This window comes from Poecilia reticulata, chromosome 19, assembly GCF_904066995.2.
Source record: "Poecilia reticulata chromosome 19, P_reticulata-male-v2, whole genome shotgun sequence".
Lineage (NCBI taxonomy): Eukaryota > Metazoa > Chordata > Actinopteri > Cyprinodontiformes > Poeciliidae > Poecilia > Poecilia reticulata.
This window is the reverse complement of record NC_088848.1, coordinates 8,026,902-8,049,269: the sequence shown is the minus strand read 5'-3', so window position 1 is coordinate 8,049,269 and position 22,368 is coordinate 8,026,902. Positions and strand designations below refer to the sequence as shown.

General features: G+C 39.2%; 1 protein-coding gene across 2 annotated transcripts in view; it reads right to left on the bottom strand.

The window, feature by feature from the left end:
* Positions 1-22,368, bottom strand: part of adamts14 (ADAM metallopeptidase with thrombospondin type 1 motif, 14) — a 52,740-nt gene that overhangs the window by 5,723 nt on the left and 24,649 nt on the right. The window contains exons 4-17 of one of the 2 annotated variants that reach the window (XM_008436917.3): positions 21,521-21,717; positions 16,332-16,415; positions 14,380-14,536; positions 10,339-10,444; positions 7,068-7,211; positions 6,804-6,936; positions 6,464-6,577; positions 6,095-6,243; positions 5,009-5,181; positions 4,700-4,833; positions 3,036-3,159; positions 2,849-2,929; positions 745-908; positions 494-659 (exon numbers count right to left, since the gene is read on the bottom strand). In XM_008436917.3, the coding sequence (XP_008435139.2) occupies positions 494-659; positions 745-908; positions 2,849-2,929; positions 3,036-3,159; positions 4,700-4,833; positions 5,009-5,181; positions 6,095-6,243; positions 6,464-6,577; positions 6,804-6,936; positions 7,068-7,211; positions 10,339-10,444; positions 14,380-14,536; positions 16,332-16,415; positions 21,521-21,717 (1,926 nt within the window). The remainder of the gene's footprint in view (positions 1-493; positions 660-744; positions 909-2,848; positions 2,930-3,035; positions 3,160-4,699; positions 4,834-5,008; positions 5,182-6,094; positions 6,244-6,463; positions 6,578-6,803; positions 6,937-7,067; positions 7,212-10,338; positions 10,445-14,379; positions 14,537-16,331; positions 16,416-21,520; positions 21,718-22,368) is intronic. The other variant, XM_008436918.3, reaches the window with a different exon arrangement.

The following is a 22,368-nucleotide window of genomic DNA, read 5'->3' as shown; positions in this document are numbered from 1 at the left end:
TTGCAAGTAACATTACTGTCCAACTTTGGAGAGTCTGTGCGAATTGTAACCAAAACTGAATGTTCTCAGCTGGCATAAGTGGTACTTGCTGTGGTTTTCTGTTGCTGTAACTTGTCTGTAACTTGTAACTTGCTGAAACTTGTCCAGGCACTTGTCTTCTTGTGCCTTCATACTTTAGTTGTAGTGGTTATTTTCTGAAATTTATAGGCCAGGCCGTCTAGCAGCAACAGCTAATACCATAGTTAAACTCGCTTTATTCCCCTAATCTGATGGGGAAGTCAACACTTTTGTGTTTAATAGATCCAGGACTGGATCGGTCCTTTTTTTAAATCAGGACTTGGCTTTGCAAATACACCCAAAATAAGTTTTAAATGGGTTAATAACAACCAATGCCAGGAGATTCTCAGCTGCTGATGGACCTGTTCTAGAGAACATCAGTAGGTAATAATTTTACGTTGCAAATGTTGCAGCTTTTCCATATGCACTCACTGACCTCCGCCACATGGTTTGGAGCACTGAGACCAGCTTTTCAGCGCCCACTCATATGTGTCCAGCTCGGCAAGAAGCACATTGTTGTTGGTAATAAGCGGCAGGAGGTCCTCATGTATTATGTACTTATAAGTCAAACTGATTTTGACGTCCTCTTCCAGTGGAATGACCTGCAACAAGCAAACAATGCGCTGTTAGGAAACTCTTGGAAGCTGGTAAAAATTTTGCAATAACCTTTAGTTTAGCTGTGCTCACCAGAACCACAATGCCTTCGTGCAGAGGACCGGTTGTTTTTAATGTCTCCCTCCCTCCGTCGACAGAGTATTCCCACTGTAAACCATTTTCGATGAAGGTCTTCGATTCAGCATCCTCACTTTTTTCATTTAATATGAAGTGCTCGGTAACTTGATTCTTCACAGCTGAGCATTGAGGAAAAGGTCATTTAATTAGGATGCAGAGAGAAGAAGAGATGCTTGCCATGTGAGCTTCTTTTTATGATGATATCTTTGATATTTTCTCTAAGTGGGAATCTCACTGCACGTATTCTGACATTTCAACTGTTGTGATGATCCGACACTAATTCCGTCAAGTTAAGTACCACCTGCTGCTCAGAATAGCCATCAAAAGCCACAATGAGATAGATATAGACGGTTCTGATGAATGCCACTGAGAGTCAGACTTTCCCAGAACTCCTGTGTGTTGACACTCAGGTTTTGAAAAATAAAAATTATATAAACTAATAGAGCATTTTTTTTATATACAAGTAAGATTATATAAAGCTTTTATCAGCAGGCAGGATGTAGACTGCACTCAGAGTTTCAATTTTCAGCTTTCAGTAATCAGTTTGGATTAAAAAAAAACAAGGTGATCCACAGAAGTAATGCACTGTAATTATATGTGGAAGCATATTTTTCTGCCTTGTCAACTCCACTGCTACAGAAAAGAACAGAGGTAAACATATTTTTTAAATCCGGTATTGATCTGGAATTTTTTATGTTTTTAAATCAATGAGAAAAGGGCTTTGAGTGTTCAGTACCACTAGGAAAAAAAGCTACATGAGTTCAGTTCATGTGTTATTTATTTCCGGAAATGACTTTTTATAAGCTACAAACAGATGAGGAATCCAACTGAATGTAAATGTGAAATGTAAAGCTGAAAACCCAGCATGTTAATTCCTTTCATTTTATTAACAAATAGGAAAAATGGTTAGGTGACCCCCGGGAAGAAGACACGACCACTTCTGAAAAGCATAAACAGCTGCAAAGAGCAGGAAGGATATGACTTCACGTTTCAGAAGAAACATGTAACTTGGTTCCCAAACTTTTTCTCCTGGGCCCCCCCAGTGGTTTCCAAACATTTTCTGCCCCCCCTATGGATTACAAATAGCTGTCTGGTTGAACGACGTTTGTGAGGGGGGGGGGGGGATTCTTAGAGACTCCCTGTCTCTAAGAATGAGCGGGGTGGGGGAAAATCGACTTCTTTTGGGGGCAAAATGAATGTACGTAGCTGGACATAGACAACAACATCTGTAGCCTACAGGCTACTTGTTAAACTTAAGGTGATATATTGAAATTAGCTAGTCATCTTTTAGCTAGCATTACCTGCATCCAACAGCTTTACTCAACTCAGTTGGTTAGTTTGGGGGAAAACTATGAGAAGTTCTTTGCATTTTGCTGGTTTGCTGCCATGATTCTAACACACCTGCGTAGCTCTGCACAGCAGCAGCAGGTCTCCTTCACTGCCGCACAGGTGTAAACCCAGCGCGAGCCTCGTAGCGCTCATGTTGCGTTTGAAGGCGGCCATTCTGAGGTAAAAACGCAGTGCATACAGCGTTCATGTTTTCTTTTTTTTTTCATCCATCCAGACAGCTTTCCCCCCTGCAATGGCATGGCGCCCCCCACAGTTTGGGAACCTCTGATGTAATGCATTTTATGATTGGTACAAAGTTAGTACATGTCATCCAGGTCTCTCCAACCCTTCCTGCACCTACTGCTGAGAATTATATTTTGTAAATAGACAGAGACAGAGTTACTGAGCTCTCACTAATTAAAAAGCACAGGCAGCTCACTACCAAATTAAATTACATTTGTGTCTTTGTTCAAAGCACTGGAATTGATAAAGTGAGTAGACATCTAGTGAGTAATAACAGTCATTTCTCCAAATCTTTTAAAGTGAGATAACACGACTGTGGTTAAATTATTCAGTTCAACGTGTAAAAATTATTATCTCCATTACATCAAATCTAGAGCATAACTGTGGAACTAAATAATAATATGAACTAAACTCATTTCAGGCAGAAGAATCTAAACATGTATTATTAGACACTTTAAAAAGAGAAAACACTGTGAGTTGTACTTACCAATAATATGGGGGGAGGTATTGTTTTCTTCAATGATTATGTGTCGGGCTCCCATTGGGATGTCAAACATTTTAAGCATTCCTTAGGATAAAAAACAGATTAGGTCAGCCCAGACCAGCAAACCGTGTCGGGTGTTAAAGTTGCAAATGATTTCTGCCTCTATGATACGATGAAACTTTATGTTTACCATTCTTTTTGGGGGTCTTAGTCAGTGTTAGCTTCACAGTCCGACAGTGGGAGTTGTCCCCCTCACAAACTCCACATTTATCCTCGTCTTTGTAAGAGCCAACCTCCTTGTCGCAGCCTACGTGCTGCAGAGAGAGTGCAGGCAATCAAACCAGAGCAACTTTTAGACACACTGAGATTGCGTTTCGGGAACAATTATGTCATGTGTGGATGCGGCCCGTATTTGGGTTTTTAAAAACCACAATTTCTTACGAAAGACGCAGACATAACATAAGTTGCAGCCAAAACAAAATGTTGAGCCTTTTCATTCAAAAAGATTAAAGCTTCAAACTCTGTGTTCAAGGTTAATAACAGAATAGAATACAAACAGTGTACACTCATTGGGGTAGCAACGTTTCAGTCCAGACTGTTCACGGTTTGCAGAAAAATATCAGACGATGCTCCAACAATGAGCAACTTCATCACGAGCACAGCAACGAAAGTTATGGTAATTTGTGAAAATTCACTATTTCTCAGTCTGGAACCGATATTTCTTAATGAAAACGTCTTTAGCAGTGACATCCTGAGGCTTATCCTCCTTGTCTTCCACATAACTGTTGCAGGTCATGACATAAAATAAAAGCATAACGTAATATAACATTTTTGTGTTGAAAACATTATTTGTCAGTTTACGAATATTCTTATTTTATTTGAGAAAATCAATACTGGGTTTTGATTAGCTCTGTCCCATCATTATCAAAATGTCCTGTTAAGAAGACCCTGTGTGTAATAATTTTAAGTAGGATTTTCACTTTTTAATCAGTTTACTGAAATAAATTAAATTTTTAGTGATGTTTAAGTCAGTGAATTGCACCTGTATATTTTTTTCATACTGTGTTATATCATACCATAGAAAAATATTCTATTTGAAGTAATTGCACCCTTTTTATTAAACAATGCTCATATTACCGGGGTTGAATTTTTTTCAGTTTATGAGAAAGGTTTGACTTCAGTCAGCCTTTTGGGATTAGAAGTTAAAAAGTTATGTTTCTTGGTTTTTTTTTTTCTGCTTTGCACCTAAAGACTGAGTTAAACACATAAAGAAAACCGCACATGTTTTATATATAACTCTCATTAGAAAAACAACTCACTCCTGAAGTGATGTTTTTTAAAAGTTATAGCCTGGATATGCAATCACTGGTGTTACATCAGTAATTGAGAACATGTGTCTCGTTCATATGTGGCGGTAGGTGGAGTGATAAGGAGATGGATGGATTTAGGTATTGCTTGCAAGTCTGTTATCATGAGGTACGAACAGAGCCAAAAATGGAGGCTTTCAATTGACCCATCCGTCTATATTCCATGGCTAAAATAACAATATCCTGAATAAAAGCAGGAGGGAAGGCTTGGCTCAGTCTTAGAGAGAGTGGAAACTCCAGTAGAGCTGCTGATCCATTTAATCAGAAGGAGTCAGTCGAGATATTCCTGCAGGAAACACCTCAGGATTCCCAAGAGTGAGCTGAGGAGTATTGATGATGACAAGAGTAATTGACTTTACCCCTGTAACCAACATGCCCCCTGCAGGCCGATCAGAGATAAGTAAAACATTGCAAATAAACGCTGTACATGTGATTTTTATTTTTATTATTATTTTTCTTTCAGTGGACTGCTTCACTCAAGACTCACCAGACACTCCCCTCGAGCGCAGACGCTGAAGGGGTCTGAGTAGCTGCACCTCGTCCCATCGTGCATCACCTGGTTCATGAACACCACCTCCCCGGTTTCCTTTGATTTACAGCTTAGCTCGCATTTACGAGCCTCTGGAAACAACAACCAACGGTCACTAATTAGTTTGTGAAAATGTCTTTCAGATGTGAAAAATTGATTCATACAATAAACACACAACACACCCACACGCACACACACACAAATTCAACAAATTGTTTTCTCCCCCAACAGGTAGAGCCAGCTTTAATAATGTCTTTACAGTCTTACCATCTGGGTGCTCATATGGCAGCCAGGTGTGCTTGATGTTGTTGTGGTATTTGTTGCTCCGCTGGACGCACTGCTGAGCGCGGAAGTCTTCGTAGTGGCCAGCACACTCCTCTGTGTTGCACATCTGGTAGTCAAACGCAGAGCCTGGGCAGTCTCGACCGCCGTAGGCAGGCCTGACCCGGGACAGAAATGGCAGCGGTGTTAAATTCGTCGCAAGGATTCAGAATCCTGAGATTTCCAGTTCTGAGCTTTGCTCATGTGATTTTATTAATTAACATGAAATGACATATACCGATCTGATGAAGATTTTCTCATTGTTCTGCTTGACCATGCAGTGTGCTTTAAGTTCTTTGCAGTTTTTCCTTTGCATATGTGGAAACGGAGCTGGGTTACGTCAGGCACTGTGCTCATCTTCTGTTTTTATTCTTTCTAATTGCTGCATTTGCATGCAGAATAACATACTCAGCCTGGTCTGACTTTTCAAACTCTGTCATTTGCAACAGTGCAAAGGCATTAACTGCATTGTTTAACAGAAAATGCATGACAATTATATATATATTTTTAATAGCAAGGCATAAATGCTTCAACCGTTCCTCTAATTACCTGATGACCCAACCTATTAATTACTCAACAACACCATGCAGCACACTTCAGCTCTCTATTCTCTTTCTCAGCCATTAATCCTTACCAAGCCTACTCGTAACCCTCAAACCCCTTTTTGTGATAGACAAGTATATAAGCTACTGAATAATTTATATGTGGAAGGAATGTGCATATAATTCTCTAATCTCTTCCCTGATTCTTGACCATTATACGTTACTTTGTTTTGGTCTATCAGATAAAATGATAATAAAATATACTTAAGTTTAGCATAAAATATGAAGAGTTTGCAAAAAAAAAAAAGAAAGGCTATTAATACCGATGAAAGAACAATATCTGTGCTGTCTAATCAGGAGCATTCCACTCAGATTTCCGTTTATAGTTTTAAAATAATGACACAATTTCTTTGATGAATTAAAGTAATGTGTTCATCCAAGAGGTCATGACTCTGTTTTGGATCAGTCTCGTTGCTGCCTCAGTACTCACGGGGGGTCATTGCACTGCCTGCTGCGGGAACGAACTCCACCGCCACACGTCCTGGAACATGACCCGTATTTTGACCAGGAGCCCCAGTTCCCATCATGCCCTTGCGGCTCCTGGCTGGACTTCCAGATGCAGTGGCCCTTGAAGCACCACTGCAAAATGAGATGAGATGGGAAGGATGACGGACAGTTCAAAACATCTTGAAACAGTACAACTGAGTTTCCTGAAAACATCACAGGCATTCTGACGTTCAGTGTCCCTAGAGAATTCCACTTTTTACCAGTTAAATAAATAAAGAAAAAACACCAATTAAATTACATAAAAGGAATGAAAAGTCAGTTTTATAAAAGCTCTTTCAGTGCCATGTCCTACCTTTCCAGGTGCACACTCCGTCCCATCTACTGGAGGGCCTTTTTTGGTTTTACAGAAATACTGGTTGTCAGGGTGGCTGCACCACAGCTGCTTGCAAGGGTCGTAGGTTCGAAACTAAAGAGGGGGATTTTTTTTTTTTAAAGAATTGATCTAAACATTTTTTCTTTCTTTCTTTACAACTCAGAAATGGTAAACCTAACTTCACCATTTCAGAAATTATGCATGCTCCTCTTTTATCAGACAGTCATCTACCCATGATTTTACATGTTAAAATCACTCGCAAACGATAAAGAAGGACTTTCGTTAGTCAATGCAGTGCATCCGGGTGTGCAGGACTTACAGCTGTGCACATTTTGTAACCAACACCAAAGTCAAAGCGGCACTGCTCATCCATTGAATAATTAATTCCAGGAAGCTCAGGAAGCTTGGGCCACTTGTGTTCAAAGGGATCATCCAGGAGGCAATCATAGGAGCTGTGGAAAAGATTAGAATGAGTTAAGCCTAAATATTACATATCATGAGGGATATTGAGAGCTTTGAACTCTTCTGGAACCAAGGGAACTTTAAAACAAACAAAAAAAGGCCTGGGAGAAGCAGCACATACTGAATGTATCTGTTGAGCTCCTGTTTGCTGCAACGTGACCAATGGTAGCGATGGAAAGCTGCTTGGACAAGTGGGGCCATGATGCTGCCCATACTGGTTTCATCAGCGCAGCGATTCCCCTGGCCATCGTGCTCCATGCCCAGCCTAAGGGCCAAAACAAACTCATTAGACAAGAGTACGTGCAATATTTGGTGTACATATTTATAATTGGCACGAGATAATAACTTCGCGATTTTGCAAGTCGATGTCATGTACGAGTAAGTGGGATTTAAGTTAGTATAGTAGCTCCACCAAACTGCAGTGAGAGGCACTACAAAAATCAAGTGGCAGATCCCACAATCTGCTTCAAACCAACACGGCAAGACAAGGAGAGCGCCGAAGAGGAAAAACAGGCTGATTCATGCGACTCCCTGTTGTTTTATAAAAACTATTTCTACTAATTAATAGTAATTTCCATATTGTTTTTCCACACGAGTGTTAATCATCGTACATTGTCTGCATTTGATTACAAACAATTCATCCCAAGAAACCTTTTCACACCGACAGCTCAACAAACCCTCGGCGCAAGGTTGCTAAAGCTAATGAGTGAAACCACACCAGGGGGTCAGTTTTTAACGGAATAATCCAATCAAAAGTCTGGCAGAGCCTCCCTGAAGCCAACAGCAGACAGCAACAAAATGACCAGTTTTGCATAATTTGGTAAATATTTGAATTTAGCCGCAGGAGGCACCTTAATGTTGTCTTGTCGGATGCTATCAGGAGAAGCACAACATGTCGGAACCCTCTCGGGTCTCACAGCTTGAAAAAGTTGACTGAAGAGTGAGATTTATAAGGCAAAATGCCAATTAGCGTCAAGTGAAATCTTTCTTCTTTAAGTTGCTATAAAAATACTGTAAACAAAAAATTTACTGTTGAATGTGAGTCATAAGTCCTGTTAGCATTTTGCTCAAAGTCAGCTAAGAACCCAACAAGCGTAAAAAGGTGCTTCGGACCACCTACACCTCAATAACACTTTTTCTATAAAAGATAAATGATATAAGTGGTGGAAAACTCACAGTTCTCATCACCCTGGACACCCCACTCCCATCATAAAAACATTGTGGTGAAAGGATCATAGTGTGGAGTGATTTTCTGTCTGACGGAGAAAATGACTTACTTCGAAAATGGTTAAAGTTAAAACAAAAACCATCAGGAAAATCCTGCTACAAAGTGACACTTCAGTCTTTCAAGCAGGACAGCAACTCCAAAAATAATGCCAGAGCTACAATGGAACGATCTCCAAACAACCAATCTGACAACACTTGAGCTTTTTCACAAACAAAAATAGAAAATAAAATCAATGTCTTTCTCTGTGCAGCTGGTAGAGACCACCTGAGCAGTTCTGCAAATCATTTTTTTTTCATGGGGTCTAAATACAATGGCTCACCACGTTTTTCAAAATCATTTTTTGTAAAAACTTTTTTGAAAACTATGGATCATTTTCCTTCAACTTTACAATAATGCACTGCTTTGTTGTGCATAAGGTTTCATTTGCGCTGTAAAAAGTTACACGAGCATAAATACTTTTGAAAGGTACTTTATGCCATCAATGTAAACATTGTTTTCCACAGTTTTCCACAATTGTTCTGATTATTAATGCAGACATTATGAGAAGACAAAAATCAAGTCAATAAGCATTACATTTTCTTACTGGATGACAGTAGCACTGTGAGGAGAAAGCTGGTCCTTATTAAAAAAAAAAAAGTCCATGTGTTTCTTTTCAGAGACATAATCACTATAACATATTCATCTACCCAACTTCACTTCTCTATGATCCTGTCCATACAACCAAACACCAAACTGGTGAGGAGACTGCACTTCTTTTAATCTGCTTTTTCCTGAAACAGACTCAGAATCTGCAAGGACATCAAGTTTTTCATGCAGCCGACCGGAAGGTGTTTGGAGTGACAATCTCAAACAGCTCACACCTAGAGATCAGTGACGCGACCAGGAGAAACTGTGATTATCAAATGAGTTCTTAAAATCAAATAGTTCTGATGCATCCATTCTGAAAAACCTCTTGGATTTGCTAAAGAAAAACGGCATCATTTTCACTGAGCAGAAGTTGTGACACCTAAAACATGAATGCACTTGAGAACTGAACAAACTCATTGAGGCAAACAGCTGCTAAAAATGTTCTGATTTGACAGTTGCAACAAGCCTCAGATTACACAGGTGGGTTTTTGTGATGCCATTAGGGAGAAAAAAAACAACACTGCCAGCAATTAGCTACTGTGTTGTTTTTTTATAATTTACATATGCAATAAAGGTGCATATGTAAATTATAAAATCTGTTTGTTACCTGGGTGTACTTTTCAACATTTCTCAATGAAAAATGGTTTGTTTATTGTAACAAACATTTTGTGGGTAACTGAGTTTGGGTTTTTAACTATAGCTGTAAATAAAATTAGCACAAATAAATGTTTAAAATATAAAACTCTCATTGTAATTAATGCAAATATTCTGTGTTTTATTTTTTAAGTTGAATTACTACTATAAATTAACTTTTTTTGATAATGGTCTACTCATTAGGATGTAGGTCTACATGCATGTTTTTCTTGAAACAAATAATTGTCCAAATGTAAATGAAAAAAAAACAAAAAAAAAAACTTATAAAATAGGAAGATAAACATAGAGATCTCAAGATCGGAGATCTTTAAACGTCAATAGGCACAGCATGTAGTCTGCTTCTGTCCACTCCTAACGGATGGAAACATTGGTGACTTCTCATTATGCTCCCGAGCTCAAAGAAACAGGAAAAAAAAGCTCTGTGAAATAGGGCAGAGGTGATACACAATTTCTGGACTGAGTGACCACAAGAGACAAAAACTGCTGGTGACTTGGAGGAAACGCAACATGGTACAGAGCAAACCTTTAAGAATCATCTCTTCAGCTTCACAGAGATGGATGTCATCTCTAAAAGATCTAATGTAACTTGCAAACAACTTTGAGTAGCTATATATATATATTCTTCTACTTTTGTTCTCTATAAAATCTACCAAAAACACATGAAATCAACGAATTCATGTTAGTAAACATGTCCTTTAATTATTCAAACTGATCCCCTTTTTAAGTGCAAGATTTTTAGGTGTTGAATTTTGCCAAGCCTGCGTGTCTCCATTGAGGTTTTTTGACCACAGACTGGACAGTCAAGCCAAACTGTCAGCTTCACCGGAAGCTCGTAGACCTCGTGAAATGCCGCTACGCCTTTTGTCGGGAAGCTGTTACTTACACATGGCCAGTTTCGTGAGCAACGACGAAGGCAGAGGAGAAGCCGTCTTCGTGATTCAAGGTGCAGCTCCTCAGCGGGTGACACATGCCAGTCACTGGAGCGTAACCTGGGCGACAGAAAAGATCATACAGCCCCGACAGTCAAGGACAAGAATGAAGAACTTGCATCACACACTTTCTTGCGTCGTTCACAAGTCCAAATTACCATACAATTCACACCAGACGCCACCAAGAACCCAAGTAATAAACAATCAAGGAATTCCTAATTATGATACATGTAATAAAAGTTTAATGACAACGATCATTAGGATTAAATATCCTTACTGTAATTTAATGCCTTGTAAAGCCTTTGCTGACAGTTTTAACATGTCTACAGGTGTAGTTTCAGCCAATTTTTCAACAAAAACTGTCTCGAAGTCTTAAATGTTCTCGGGGCCTTTCACATGCACTCTCATCTTCACTTATCTCCCTATTTTATTTTACTTTTTTCAAATAAATTAATTTATTTGCTGACTGATTTCTCTAGCTATCCCACTAATAGAATTTCTACAAGTTCAACATTTAGGGAAAAAAAAGTTGGTTCAGGCAACATTTGTGAATGATTTTTTTTTTTTTGCTTCCTGTCAGGAATCGTGCTACCAGGACCTGCTCATTAACAGTAAAATTAAGCTTTTTGCATTTTTGGATTACGGCTCCATGCTTCTTGTTGACTACACTGGTAATTAGAAACCTTTTTATATGCAAACAGTTAGGATTAAGCTAGTCAATATTAGCTTACACTGATTGCTTTGAAATGTGGGCAGACTGTATTTTTTCCTCACTTTGAAAGCTTGTTTACACCCCCTTTAACCATGATCTCATTATTTTTGCCCTGTGCTTTTCACTTAATCACACAAATTGTATTATTTTGTTTTTTGTTGTTTATTTTGTTTGTATGTGATGATCACTTAGCTTGTCAGTGACATGAAGTGTGAATTTCTCATCAGTTCTGGAAGAATATTAACTGAAAAAAAACATTTGACATCCTCAGTACTTATTTTCTTATCCACATGAGACACCTGTCAGAGAAATATTGTTGTCTTTCATAGTGAGCTTTATAGACTCACTATGGACAGCTGGCTTTCAGAACAACTTTGCTGTGTAATTAGTTTCAGAAAAACACCCAAGTGATTGCTCAGATTTTTTTTTTTTTAAATCCATATCATACATTAGTAATGATCTGGTTGAGCAGTTTGTATTCAGAAAGTAGCATTCTCACATACTCAGGGTAAACCACGTCTAATGAAGCTCTAAAGGGTAAAAGTAGCTGAGGATTTTGTTTTTGTAGCGAGGTGTGAGTGATGCGTTTCACTCAGCAGCCACTCGGCAGGAAAACCTCTTGAGCCTCTGACAAAAGGCATGCGACATTTTGTAACTAATAGTCTTACATTCGAGTGAAAACACAGCACGAGCAGCTCGTTTCACAGTGATGGAGAGCAAATACGATCCCCAGGCTCCCGCGGCACAGCGTTTTTCCAAGCTACTCGGCTATCATGACAATGTGCTTTCGGCGCACCACAGCAACAAACTTTTAAGCAAAGCACAAACAGTAAACATGACTCGATCAAGAGGTGTGCAGCAATTCAGCTTTGAGCGTTTGGCGTGGTTCAGAAGCACGCTGGTTTCAGCCTCTTTTTTTGGCGGCTTTCAGAGAATTCTTCATGCTTTCTGACCACCAGAAGACCTCTTTTGGCATGCAGGTAAAAAGCAGAAAATGCAGCAGGCAAACAGCTGGCGATAAAGGGCTCTCGTGTTATTTGGACGGGGTTGAAAAGCAAGTTAATTCAGTCGTAGTGCAATGACGTTTTCTTGTTCATAATAAGGCATGTGCCGTATATCCCATACATTTCAGTGAGGGCTCTGGTAGTAAATAAAAATACAAAGAGCTTATTATTGCTGGAGGTGAAACTAAGACACGTGAAAGCAGTTATGGAGCATGACCCTTTATCTCAGAGGCAGATAAAGGGAAACTAGGGGAATGCTGAAAACATTCCCACAGAGAAGTCAGCTCTGAATATTTACACCCTGAAGCGCAACCATGCAGCAGGAGAAGCATGTTTCTTTTCTTCCGTGGCTTTTTGTGTACCCGGTGAACTCAAATATCGTATAACATGCCATTAAAACCTATTCATAATCTGTGTATGTCTCTATGTTGTTGTTTTTTTTACATTACAACCATAGATTTCAATCTGTCTTATAAGAGATTTTATGGAGTCCTACTTTGAGATCTAGCCAGAGATTCCCAACAGGACTTAGCTTTAGCGTTTAACTGGGTCATTCTTGCACAGGAACATGCTGTTATCTAAACCAGTGGTACACGGTTATGTTGTGTCCGAGCTTCAGAAGTGCAGATTCAAATGGCTGCGACCACTATGGTGGTGAAACGATGTTGCATAAGAGGGTGGGTCCAAGGTGATGTACAGTGTATGTTTTTTTCCCTAAACATAGGATTTTGTTTCTAGGCCACAGGGTTCAATTTTGGTCTCCCCTGACCAAAACACTTTTTTCCACTTGTTTGTTGTTTCCAGGCCTGCACAGCATGGTAAACACTGTTGCCTAGCAGTAAGAAGGTCCTGAGTTTATATAACCCAGCTTGAGGTCTTTCATGCATGGAGTTTGCATGTTCTCCCCGTGCATGCATTGGTCCCTTCCAGGGACTCCGACTTCCTCCCACAGTTGGAAAACATGACAGCAACATCAACTGGGTCTCTCTAAAACTAAGCAGGTGTGTGTGTCTGTCCTGTGTGCGTGTGTGTCCATGCGTTGAACCAGCAGCATGTCCAGGATATACCCCACCTCTCGCCTAGTGACTGCAGCAGAAACCCATACTCTGTTTGAAAGTTTCGGTACTTTTAAAGTTTCGGTACTTCTGAAGAAAACCTGTTTCACTCTGTTTTATTTCTGCTTATCAGAGTAAAGTGGCTTGAATAGAAATGTTTGTCCCACTTTCAAATAAAAATAAAAATAAAATTGAAAACCTTCTATTGTGGCAGATCACACTGAATAATGAAACACATTGAAGTTTATGGTTGTAATGTGCAAAAAGGGTTATGGATGTTGTTGCAACCCACAATATCTTGCATCTTAATCTTGAAACCAGATCTTGAGAGAAAGTGAATTGAATGTGTGCTTTATGATTCCATTTGAAATCCATTCTCTTTTGTTCATTTACCTTTAAAAAAAAATAATTCCCACCCACTCAAAATCTATATTTGGGTATAGAATCTGCCATCCCGTGGCTAAACCCTGACGAGAGAGTGCGATGTCTTCTCGTGACCCTGAGAGACGGCGCGGGCTCCAGGGCAACATGGTCTAACACACTACAGAAACTGGGCTTGTTATGAGCACAACACAACTGCACCTATGGCAACATCCGTGGGTGTGACAAGCAAAGCAGGTAGCCCAAGGCCTTCCTCTAAACTTGACACATGTACATCAGAAGTTGAGACTGTGCACAGGTCAATACAAGCTACCAAGCTTTAGCTCAGCGAAACTTTTCTTATTCTGCAGACAGTTTTTGTGCCGGTTTGGCTGCTCACTTCAAAGTTTGTTTTGAAGGGCTGAAAAAGAGAAACACAGGGTGAGAACAACATGTGTATAGCACAAAAATTGCCAACTACTGCATACATGTGAACTGATGAAGAGATTAATTTTAAAATGAGCAACAAAAAAAAATGTTTGTAAAATAGAAAGATTTAAAATAAAAACTATTTTCTGTTTTTTCTCTACATGCCAAAATCTTTCTTCAACTTTACCAATTTATTTATTTATTTATTTTTACAGGGTGGCATCAACATCAAGTCAGCAAGGTTCTGAATTTTTAATTTTTTTTTCATCCAGTGATTTCGCTATTGGCAGATTTCTTTATGAGGTAAACCCACATGAGAGTTTCCATCGACCTTACCTGGGCAAGACAGGAAGGAAGCCAACCCCCTTTTTTTGTGAATTGAAGCAGATATCAGCACTCAGTCTGCACAGTCCTCGATCGAGAAAAATACAGTACCTTGCATACCTGCGGGACCAAAATCTTGCCTTGTGAGGAAGATGGCGTGGTCGTGGTACTCGGCGTGCTCAGGGTCACGGCGCTGCTGAGTGTTGGCCCATCGGCACACCTGCTCTAGGCTGCGGGAGGGGTTACCACGCTCAATCAGGCTTATAGACTGTAGAATAACAAAGGGAGGAAAAAAGGATGTGATTAGAAATTGTATTAGTTCTTCCTTTGAATTCCCTCAGCAGGGGTTCCTCTGCTCAGCAGGTTAAATAAGACTAGCTGACACTTCATTGTTAACTTGCAGAGCATTAAAGAGAGGGAACACCTGCGCAGCCAGGGGAAATCAGAGTTTATTTACAGCTAAATACTTTTAAAGGAGAAAACTTTATTCAAACGACTCTCAAAGACTTAAAGCTGCAGACTATATTCAGTTATATAGACAGAAATACAATGGAGTAATCTATACCAAAGAGTAATTATTTGAAGATTGAATTAAAACAATATTTCAATTGGTTCACGTATTGAAAATACATGATAATAGTAAGGTGACTCTGCAAAGTGTTGACAAGGGTGGGTAAATAAAAACAGATGACAAACTTTCACGGTATGTTTTTCGTAAAAATGATTAAGAACCATATCTCATTTTCTTCCACGTCACTTTCGCAAAGCAATTTTGCGCACAAATGGACAAACGGATGGATTTCTGAGTCGGAAATAACCTGAAATCTTAATGAGCAAATCATGTGTATGAGCTTTTTCTCGGACTTCTAACATGCAGGTAAATAATGTCCAGGTGAAAACGGTCTGAGCTGAAATGTGGGCAAGAAGCCAGGCTTTCTCCTTCTCAACTATGTAATAAAATCTGCTCAGCTCGGATCCGAAACGGAGCATGTGAGGCTAGGAAGTGAAGTCAGACCTTAATATTTCCTAAATGTCTGTTGAAAGCAGGACAGATGACACATCCAACTTATTTGTGCTAAAAGCTGCGGTCGTCATCAAATAATTATGAGAAAATAAAAGGCAACATGCATTAACGCTAGCTCTGAAGGACCGATTTTAACTTTATGTAGCTTAATGCTGCGTCAAAACAGATTCTCCATGAAGAACATCAAAGATTTTGCCAGATAACATGCTCCAGGAAATAGCATCACAAAGAACGTCGGAAAGGTCATATCCAGTTCATGATCCAAAATACAAAAAAAAAAATGCGGCATAGCTGAAAACCTACCCAGACAGGGACACAAACCTAAATTGCTGGTAGCTCTACTTTAAAACATTGAAAAACACAATCATGATTGTGACAAAAATGTCAGAACAGAATGTAATTATCTGAAAATAAGTGTGGGCTGTATCAGCTAAAATAAGCAGGCAGCATGCAGGCAAGCAGCAGGAACATTGCAGCATTGATAAAGAAAGAAAAACAGGAAGTTTTTCATTTTAAATAGATCTCTCAGGGAGTACGGGTGTATTTAATGTGTTCTTTAGAAAGTGTGTTAAATCGCATTTATGTTAACTTCCTGGACATAAATAAATGACTGCAAATACATTTTTAGTCTTGAGACAGCAAGATTTAGTTTTTCATTTGCTGACATAAAATGAAAAATAAAGTTCATTTAAATTACTTTAAAAGTTATACTTGCATACAAGAAAGAAGCAACAGACCTTGTTATATTGTACACAAAACAAGTATCAAGATTTGGATGTAAAAGGGGATTTTCAAAGTTTGACCCATCAGAAGCAAGCAAAAGGAGGCATTCACGAATCTAGCAAAAATAATTTAGAATACCATACCTTATTTTAAAACTAATTGGTTCAACTTCTTATGTATCTTTTTACTAGTTTTATGACACTAATTTTACTCCATATAGCTGTTCTCTAAGTCAAAGGTAGTTTAAGACAATACTTAGACATTTCAAGCATTCTATCTCTATACTAAAATGTTAACGGTGTATAACATAACTCACCTGTCTGTACCCCACCATTATCATGCGGACGAGCACAATGTTGATATTGGTTCCTAAAGACTCATCATGGTAGATCTCATCGACCTGAAAGGAAAGAAAGAGGTTCTGTCACTGCTCAACAAAGTGGATTATGACGCTAATCTCCATATCTAACAAATATTAGTGAATATTCCAAGTTTTAAGAGGTTGATATAACGGCATGCTGTGCTACAATCTCAGTCAAATTCTAATCCAAATGTTCCCTAGAATGTAATTCATATTTATTAAAAATATATTTCTACATATCAGCCCTCATTTGGAGCCCCATAGAACCAATGAGCTGATTTGATGAAATGTACTTTGAAGAAGTAAAGAAGAAGCAGTTGAAGTAAAAAAAAAAAAAAACTGATCTAACTCCTTATCTAGTCAGAGTGCCTGCTGTGACAACTTCTGACTTAAAAATTCTGCTAGACATAAAAAAAATGTAATTAAATTAAAAAACTTCGATAATTCTGACTGGGTGAGTTTTAAGCCTCACATGACTGACAGATGAGAGATTCTTGTATTTATACATATACTAGTTTTTATTTCTGTCTTCTAGAATTTTAAAATGTGAAGGGATCACAGATCAGCAGCAAAAGCTGGAAAAAATTATACATTTTGATCTCCATTCAAGTTACGCTTAGGTTTGCAACACAATTTGAGATTGCATTTGCATATAGCCATTTCTACTAATTTCTCTTAAGACACTCTCAGGTATTTTTTCCTGTTGTTTTCTTGATCCTATTTGTCCTGCTTCAGCTTCCCTTGAGTTAATTATTCTCCTTCTCTCAGTCTGCCTCGTTTGCTATTCCCCCACCCTTTACTAATAAACCACCTGTTTCTTGTTCACTGATCAAACTCCCCATAAGCCTCTCGGTTTCTGTCATTCCCTTCCCAGTTTATCTGCTTAATCTTCTGTCAATTTGTCCATTTTTATGCTTTGTTTCCAGCCTCTTTCGTTTCCATGCAGGTCATGAAACGAGTGCATTAATCGAGGAAAGAGTCAAGACATCCAAGGTAACTCTGGAGGAGCTGCAAACCTTATGGGCAAATGCCTCAAAAGACTTGCAGCAAAATATAGTTTTAAAAAAGGGAGATGAAACAGGTATTTAAAGAGATTAAAAAAAGGATAAATTAATCCTTTGCCTTTACCTTGTGTTGGTCTATTACATAAAATCTCAATTAAATACATTTAGCTTTTTGTTCTGAGTAAAACTCAAAATGTTTTACAGGTCTGAATACTTTTGCAACATATGTTTAAAATCTTACCATTTCTGAGTGAAAAGCAATGATATGACAAACTTATTAAAACATTGCACGGCAAAAATGAGTTCTTCATCATCAACAGTTATTTTCTTTTCACAAGCATCTGTGGCCAAATCTAGGGCTTTGGAAGCGACAGTTGTAATGGTGAACATCTGTTAAACAAGTTGGGATAATTTTTTTTTTTTTATGCTGAAACATATAACTTGATCTCAATTAAAAAGAAATGGATGCAAAGTTAAAGATGAATAAAAATGTTTTGTACCAGTGGGCAAAGTTGCAGTCGTCTACTTTGCATTGAGCTCACACACATCCTGCTTTCTCTTTATTGACATATTTGAAAAATAGATCATAAGACGCTCATCCGGGGCTGCACAGTGGCGCAGTTGGTAGAGCTGTTGTCTTGCAGCAAGAAGGTTCTGGGTTCGATTCCCGGCCCCGGTCTTTCTGCATGGAGTTTTCATGTTCTCCCTGTGCATGCGGGTTTTCTCCGGGTACTCCAGTTTCCTCCCACAGTCCAAAAACATGACTGTTAGGTTAATTGGATTCTCCAAATTGTCCCTAGGTGTGAGTGTGTGTGTGCGTGGTTGTTTGTCCTGTGTGCCTCTGTGTTGCCCTGCGATAGACTGGCAACCTGTCCAGGGTGACCCCACCTCTCACCCGGAACGTTAGCTGGAGATGGGCACCAGCAACCCTCCCGACCCCACTGAGGGACAAGGGTGTAAAGAAAATGGATGGATGGAAGACGCTCACCCTACAAGTAAAAGTGTATGCACACATTAGAGAAGATTTCTTATCTTTTGACAGAAAATTTATGAACGATGCTCTAGTATTCTAAAGTCAACAGATTCTCTTTCACCAGTGAAGACATTGTGAAAGCATTGCATCCACTTAGCATGGGTTAATGCATTTATGTTGGCCTAAGTCAGCCATGTTGTTTAGACGTAATTCAAATTTCCCTTCCATGAAGTGCTTTTGTTGAAAGCTGTTTAATTTTCGATGCGCTGCAGAGCAAAAGCATTATTTCCCCATTCTGTTGCCAGGCTCGGTCTTTCTATATTGCAGAAAAGGCTGGCTGGAAAAGGTTGAGTGGTTAATTAGGGTCATTGGGCCCTGAGGTGTTGTCTAACGATTTCATTAACGCTAAAGCAAATCGGCTGTCATAAAATCAACCTGCTTATGTAAAAGCAGGCTGTTTTACCACAACTTTCTTCGGAGAGCTCAATGTTCTTTATTCTAACGTAATTAACTCATTTTATAGTTTTAAAAGGAATAAAATGATCTACACTCGGTGCAATTAGTATTTTTATTTTGCGTTTATAAATGAGAACAAAGTGAATTGCACCAATACTCCTGTGCTTTTACCTCTCATCTACAGGGGCTCTATGTTTTCCTGATCACTCAAATGGCTTCTCTGGGCTTAAGGCCTAATAAAAACTAAGTTCTTACAGATACAGGTAACATTTCTAAACAGTGAGAGGTATATGACTGTGATTGTCATCATTGTGATAGTTATTTTGGGTAAATAGTGACTTTTGATATTTTTGAAACTGAAAAATAAATCTCTGAAGTAAAACAAACAAAAAACATGGTTTAAAAAAATGTATTCTATTTTTCAATTCATTTTCTGGCATGGCACAGTTCTCATGTAACCCCAGATTTGCTTCTGATTGGTTGATAAGCCCATCATGATGACTCCTTCCCCTGAAGTGCATCTTTCAGAGGACCTATGCTCTGACAGTCAGGCAGAAATTTAGAATCCTTTATGAACAAGACTCACCCAACTAAGTCAGAGGTTTTTAATCAACCCTTAAAGAGTCAGTTGTGAGTTTTTTTATTAAATTTTTAAAAAATTATTTGTTATGCTATTGTCTAAATCCGTTTAAAGTTTCCACAGGATTTTGTTTCGTTTTTTCCTTAAAGCACACCACGGAGAATCCCTAACTAGTAAATCTCCTTTGTCATGTTAATAGTCAAGTTTCCTCACAATATGAAGATAAAAAAAACGTAGTCCACAAGGAAACTGCAACAAAACTGACAACCTAATTTCCTCTCTGCAACCTCTGGCTGATAATGGTATTTTTTTTAGAAGAATTAGCTCTTTACATGGAAATGCTAACTGAACAAAAAAAAAAAAAAAAACTTCCCCACCTAAGAAGAAAAACCTTTCTTTGTTTTGAATCCAAATTTGCTCTGGGATGCAGGTTGCACCCAAGTCTATTTAAGTAAATATCCCACTTACAGAAACAAACTTCAGTTAACAAATCAGGAACCTCTGAGTGACCCCAAGTTGCACAGATTTGCTACTCAAAATCCCTAGGAATGCCTACACTGACTTATATCCGTGTGTTTACGTTGGATCGTAGCACAGAAGCCGGTGAAAAACGAAGAAAGCTAAAAAAAAAAAAAAAATAGCAACAAAAAAAGTTTTGTCACGGAATTTGTAAGCGTTTGTGGAGTTGTTTTTTTTTTCCTTTCAACTGAGAGATTCGGGAGGTTGCATTCTTAACTTTCCTGCGAGTCCAGCTGAGGGACGGGCCAGCTCCGTGCACACCGAGATAATTACAAATCCAGAAGGAGCACTCACAAACACACCTACACACACAAGGAGGACTGAAACGGAGCTGTTGTGGGGGGAAAACGAGCCTAGCAGCTGTGCTCTACAGGCGCTAGGTGTCTCTGGCTTGCGTACGGCTTCGCACTGACATGGACAAAACGTGGTCTGCAGTGGTCAAACAACACGACCATTGTGCAACAGAGACCTCACTAGTCACCTTGGCATTGTGCAGACAGGATGTTCAGTAATCAATCCCTCGGGGAGAGTTTCTCCAGGTGGTACTACAGCCCTGGAGCAGGGATTCGGAGGGATTTGAGCGGGCAGAGCTCTTTCAGACACAGCAAACCCGTGGCTTACAAACAGAGCTGAAGGGTTCTGACCTTTGATTGTTTAAACTGCACCACTTTTTAAGTTAAAGAATTAAAAAAATTAAATAAAAGTCCAACATAATGGGAGATATATTCAGACAACTTTTAATTACCTGATTTTATCTACTGTGACGCTCAAGTCAATTTTAAACAAGATTACTTCAAATGCACTCCTCCAGATAGCCTTTTCCAATGCTATTAAGTCATCAGAGTGCATTAGACACCACGGTCTGACAGATGCCGAGTGTGCATGAGTCAGAGCTGCTACTCAGCACAATCAAGCTCAGTAAAAGTCAGACATTTTGCTCTGTTAAAGGCATTTGGCACCAGTTTTCGAGTATGAATTCCTAATTAAATAAACACATCATTCTATGTAAGAAGAGCTTTGGCAGTTCAAACAAACGTCTGGCACCACTTTCCATGGCTGCTCCGTACTGCTCCCACTCAACTTTCTAAGTGCTCTAATGCAGCTAATCAGACTGCCGTGCATGGTCCAAATGGTAACTGTTACAGAGTGAAACCAGCTCCCTGTGAAAATCTGACTTGGGGAGTGGGGGGGGGAGGGGGTGGGGGATTTAGGCTCAGTAAGAAGATTATGGTGGTAGGAGCTGGTGGAACCTGTAACGAACGAGCTGAGAGTTTCTCAGGGAGTTTCTCGTTTTGGCCCCGTCTCATCGGTAATCGGTCAGCTGTGAAGGAAAATGTGGCAGAGCTTGATGTCAATATAAACGCATTCAGCAATATTTTATGGCAGAGACACGTGGTTTTAGAGACACACAAAAACAATGAATTAAGAAACAGCATACTTTTATATCTAGAATTATTTCTGACAACCAGGTCGCTGTTTGGTCGAGTACACGAGTAATTGCCGATTAAGTAATTTTTTTTTTTTAGGTAAGTGCATGGACAATACTGTATTTCAGGGGTGTAATAATACAGAGAGGTGAGTACTAATGCATGTCACACTTTTCAGAACTTACAATGTTCATTAGGGTGAGAACGTAATTCTGCACGTGCTCCTTGCCGTGGAAACGGATCACTGAGTCATCCACAGCCAGCAGAACCTCGATGTTGTAGTCGTCTTTCTTCGCGTGCCTCCTCTTGCGCTCGGACTCAGAGAGTTTATGTTCGACCAAGTCCAGAGCTGCAGGAAGGTCTGCGATGCCAACATCTGCCACTGCAGAGACATGAGGAGGACACAACGTAACCAATGAGCAGACCTTGAAAATCTTCCTTTTCTATATGCTCTTTATTTCAGCGACAAGTTGTATAGAATCTTATGTGAAACACAGATATTTCCCTCTATTCCATCCACACAAGCTGCCCTGTGTGGGAAACTCCCAGGTGAGTAACACGATGTAACAGCAAAATGTATATGCTAAAAATCACATTGTACATCAAAGCAAACAAAATATTTTGTTTGGAGATTACCTGAAACCAAATAACTTACTGGAAATTGCAATTATTGCATTCGATGACAAAAAAATACATGTTGCTCATGCTTATATCAGAGCCAGTCAGCTGTAGGATCGGATGGTAAAACAATCATGGAAGAAGCGGCAGAAAATAGGTTGTAAAAATAGTGACTTCTCCAGCAGATGCTGAATCAATTGTTAAAGGAGAAGAAATTGAAGGACAGTCAATGAAAGTTCACCCCCTTTTCTTGGCTCCACTGTGCTCCCGACTCTCCCATTGTGCCATTAGAGCACAGCATTCCTCATCCTGCCAGCTGGTTTTGTGAACAGTGCTTCCACTGCTGGGTCTAATAGATACATAGAGAGTAACCTTAAAGCTGCAGAGTTGGAGTAACCTTTAAAATGTGCAAGAT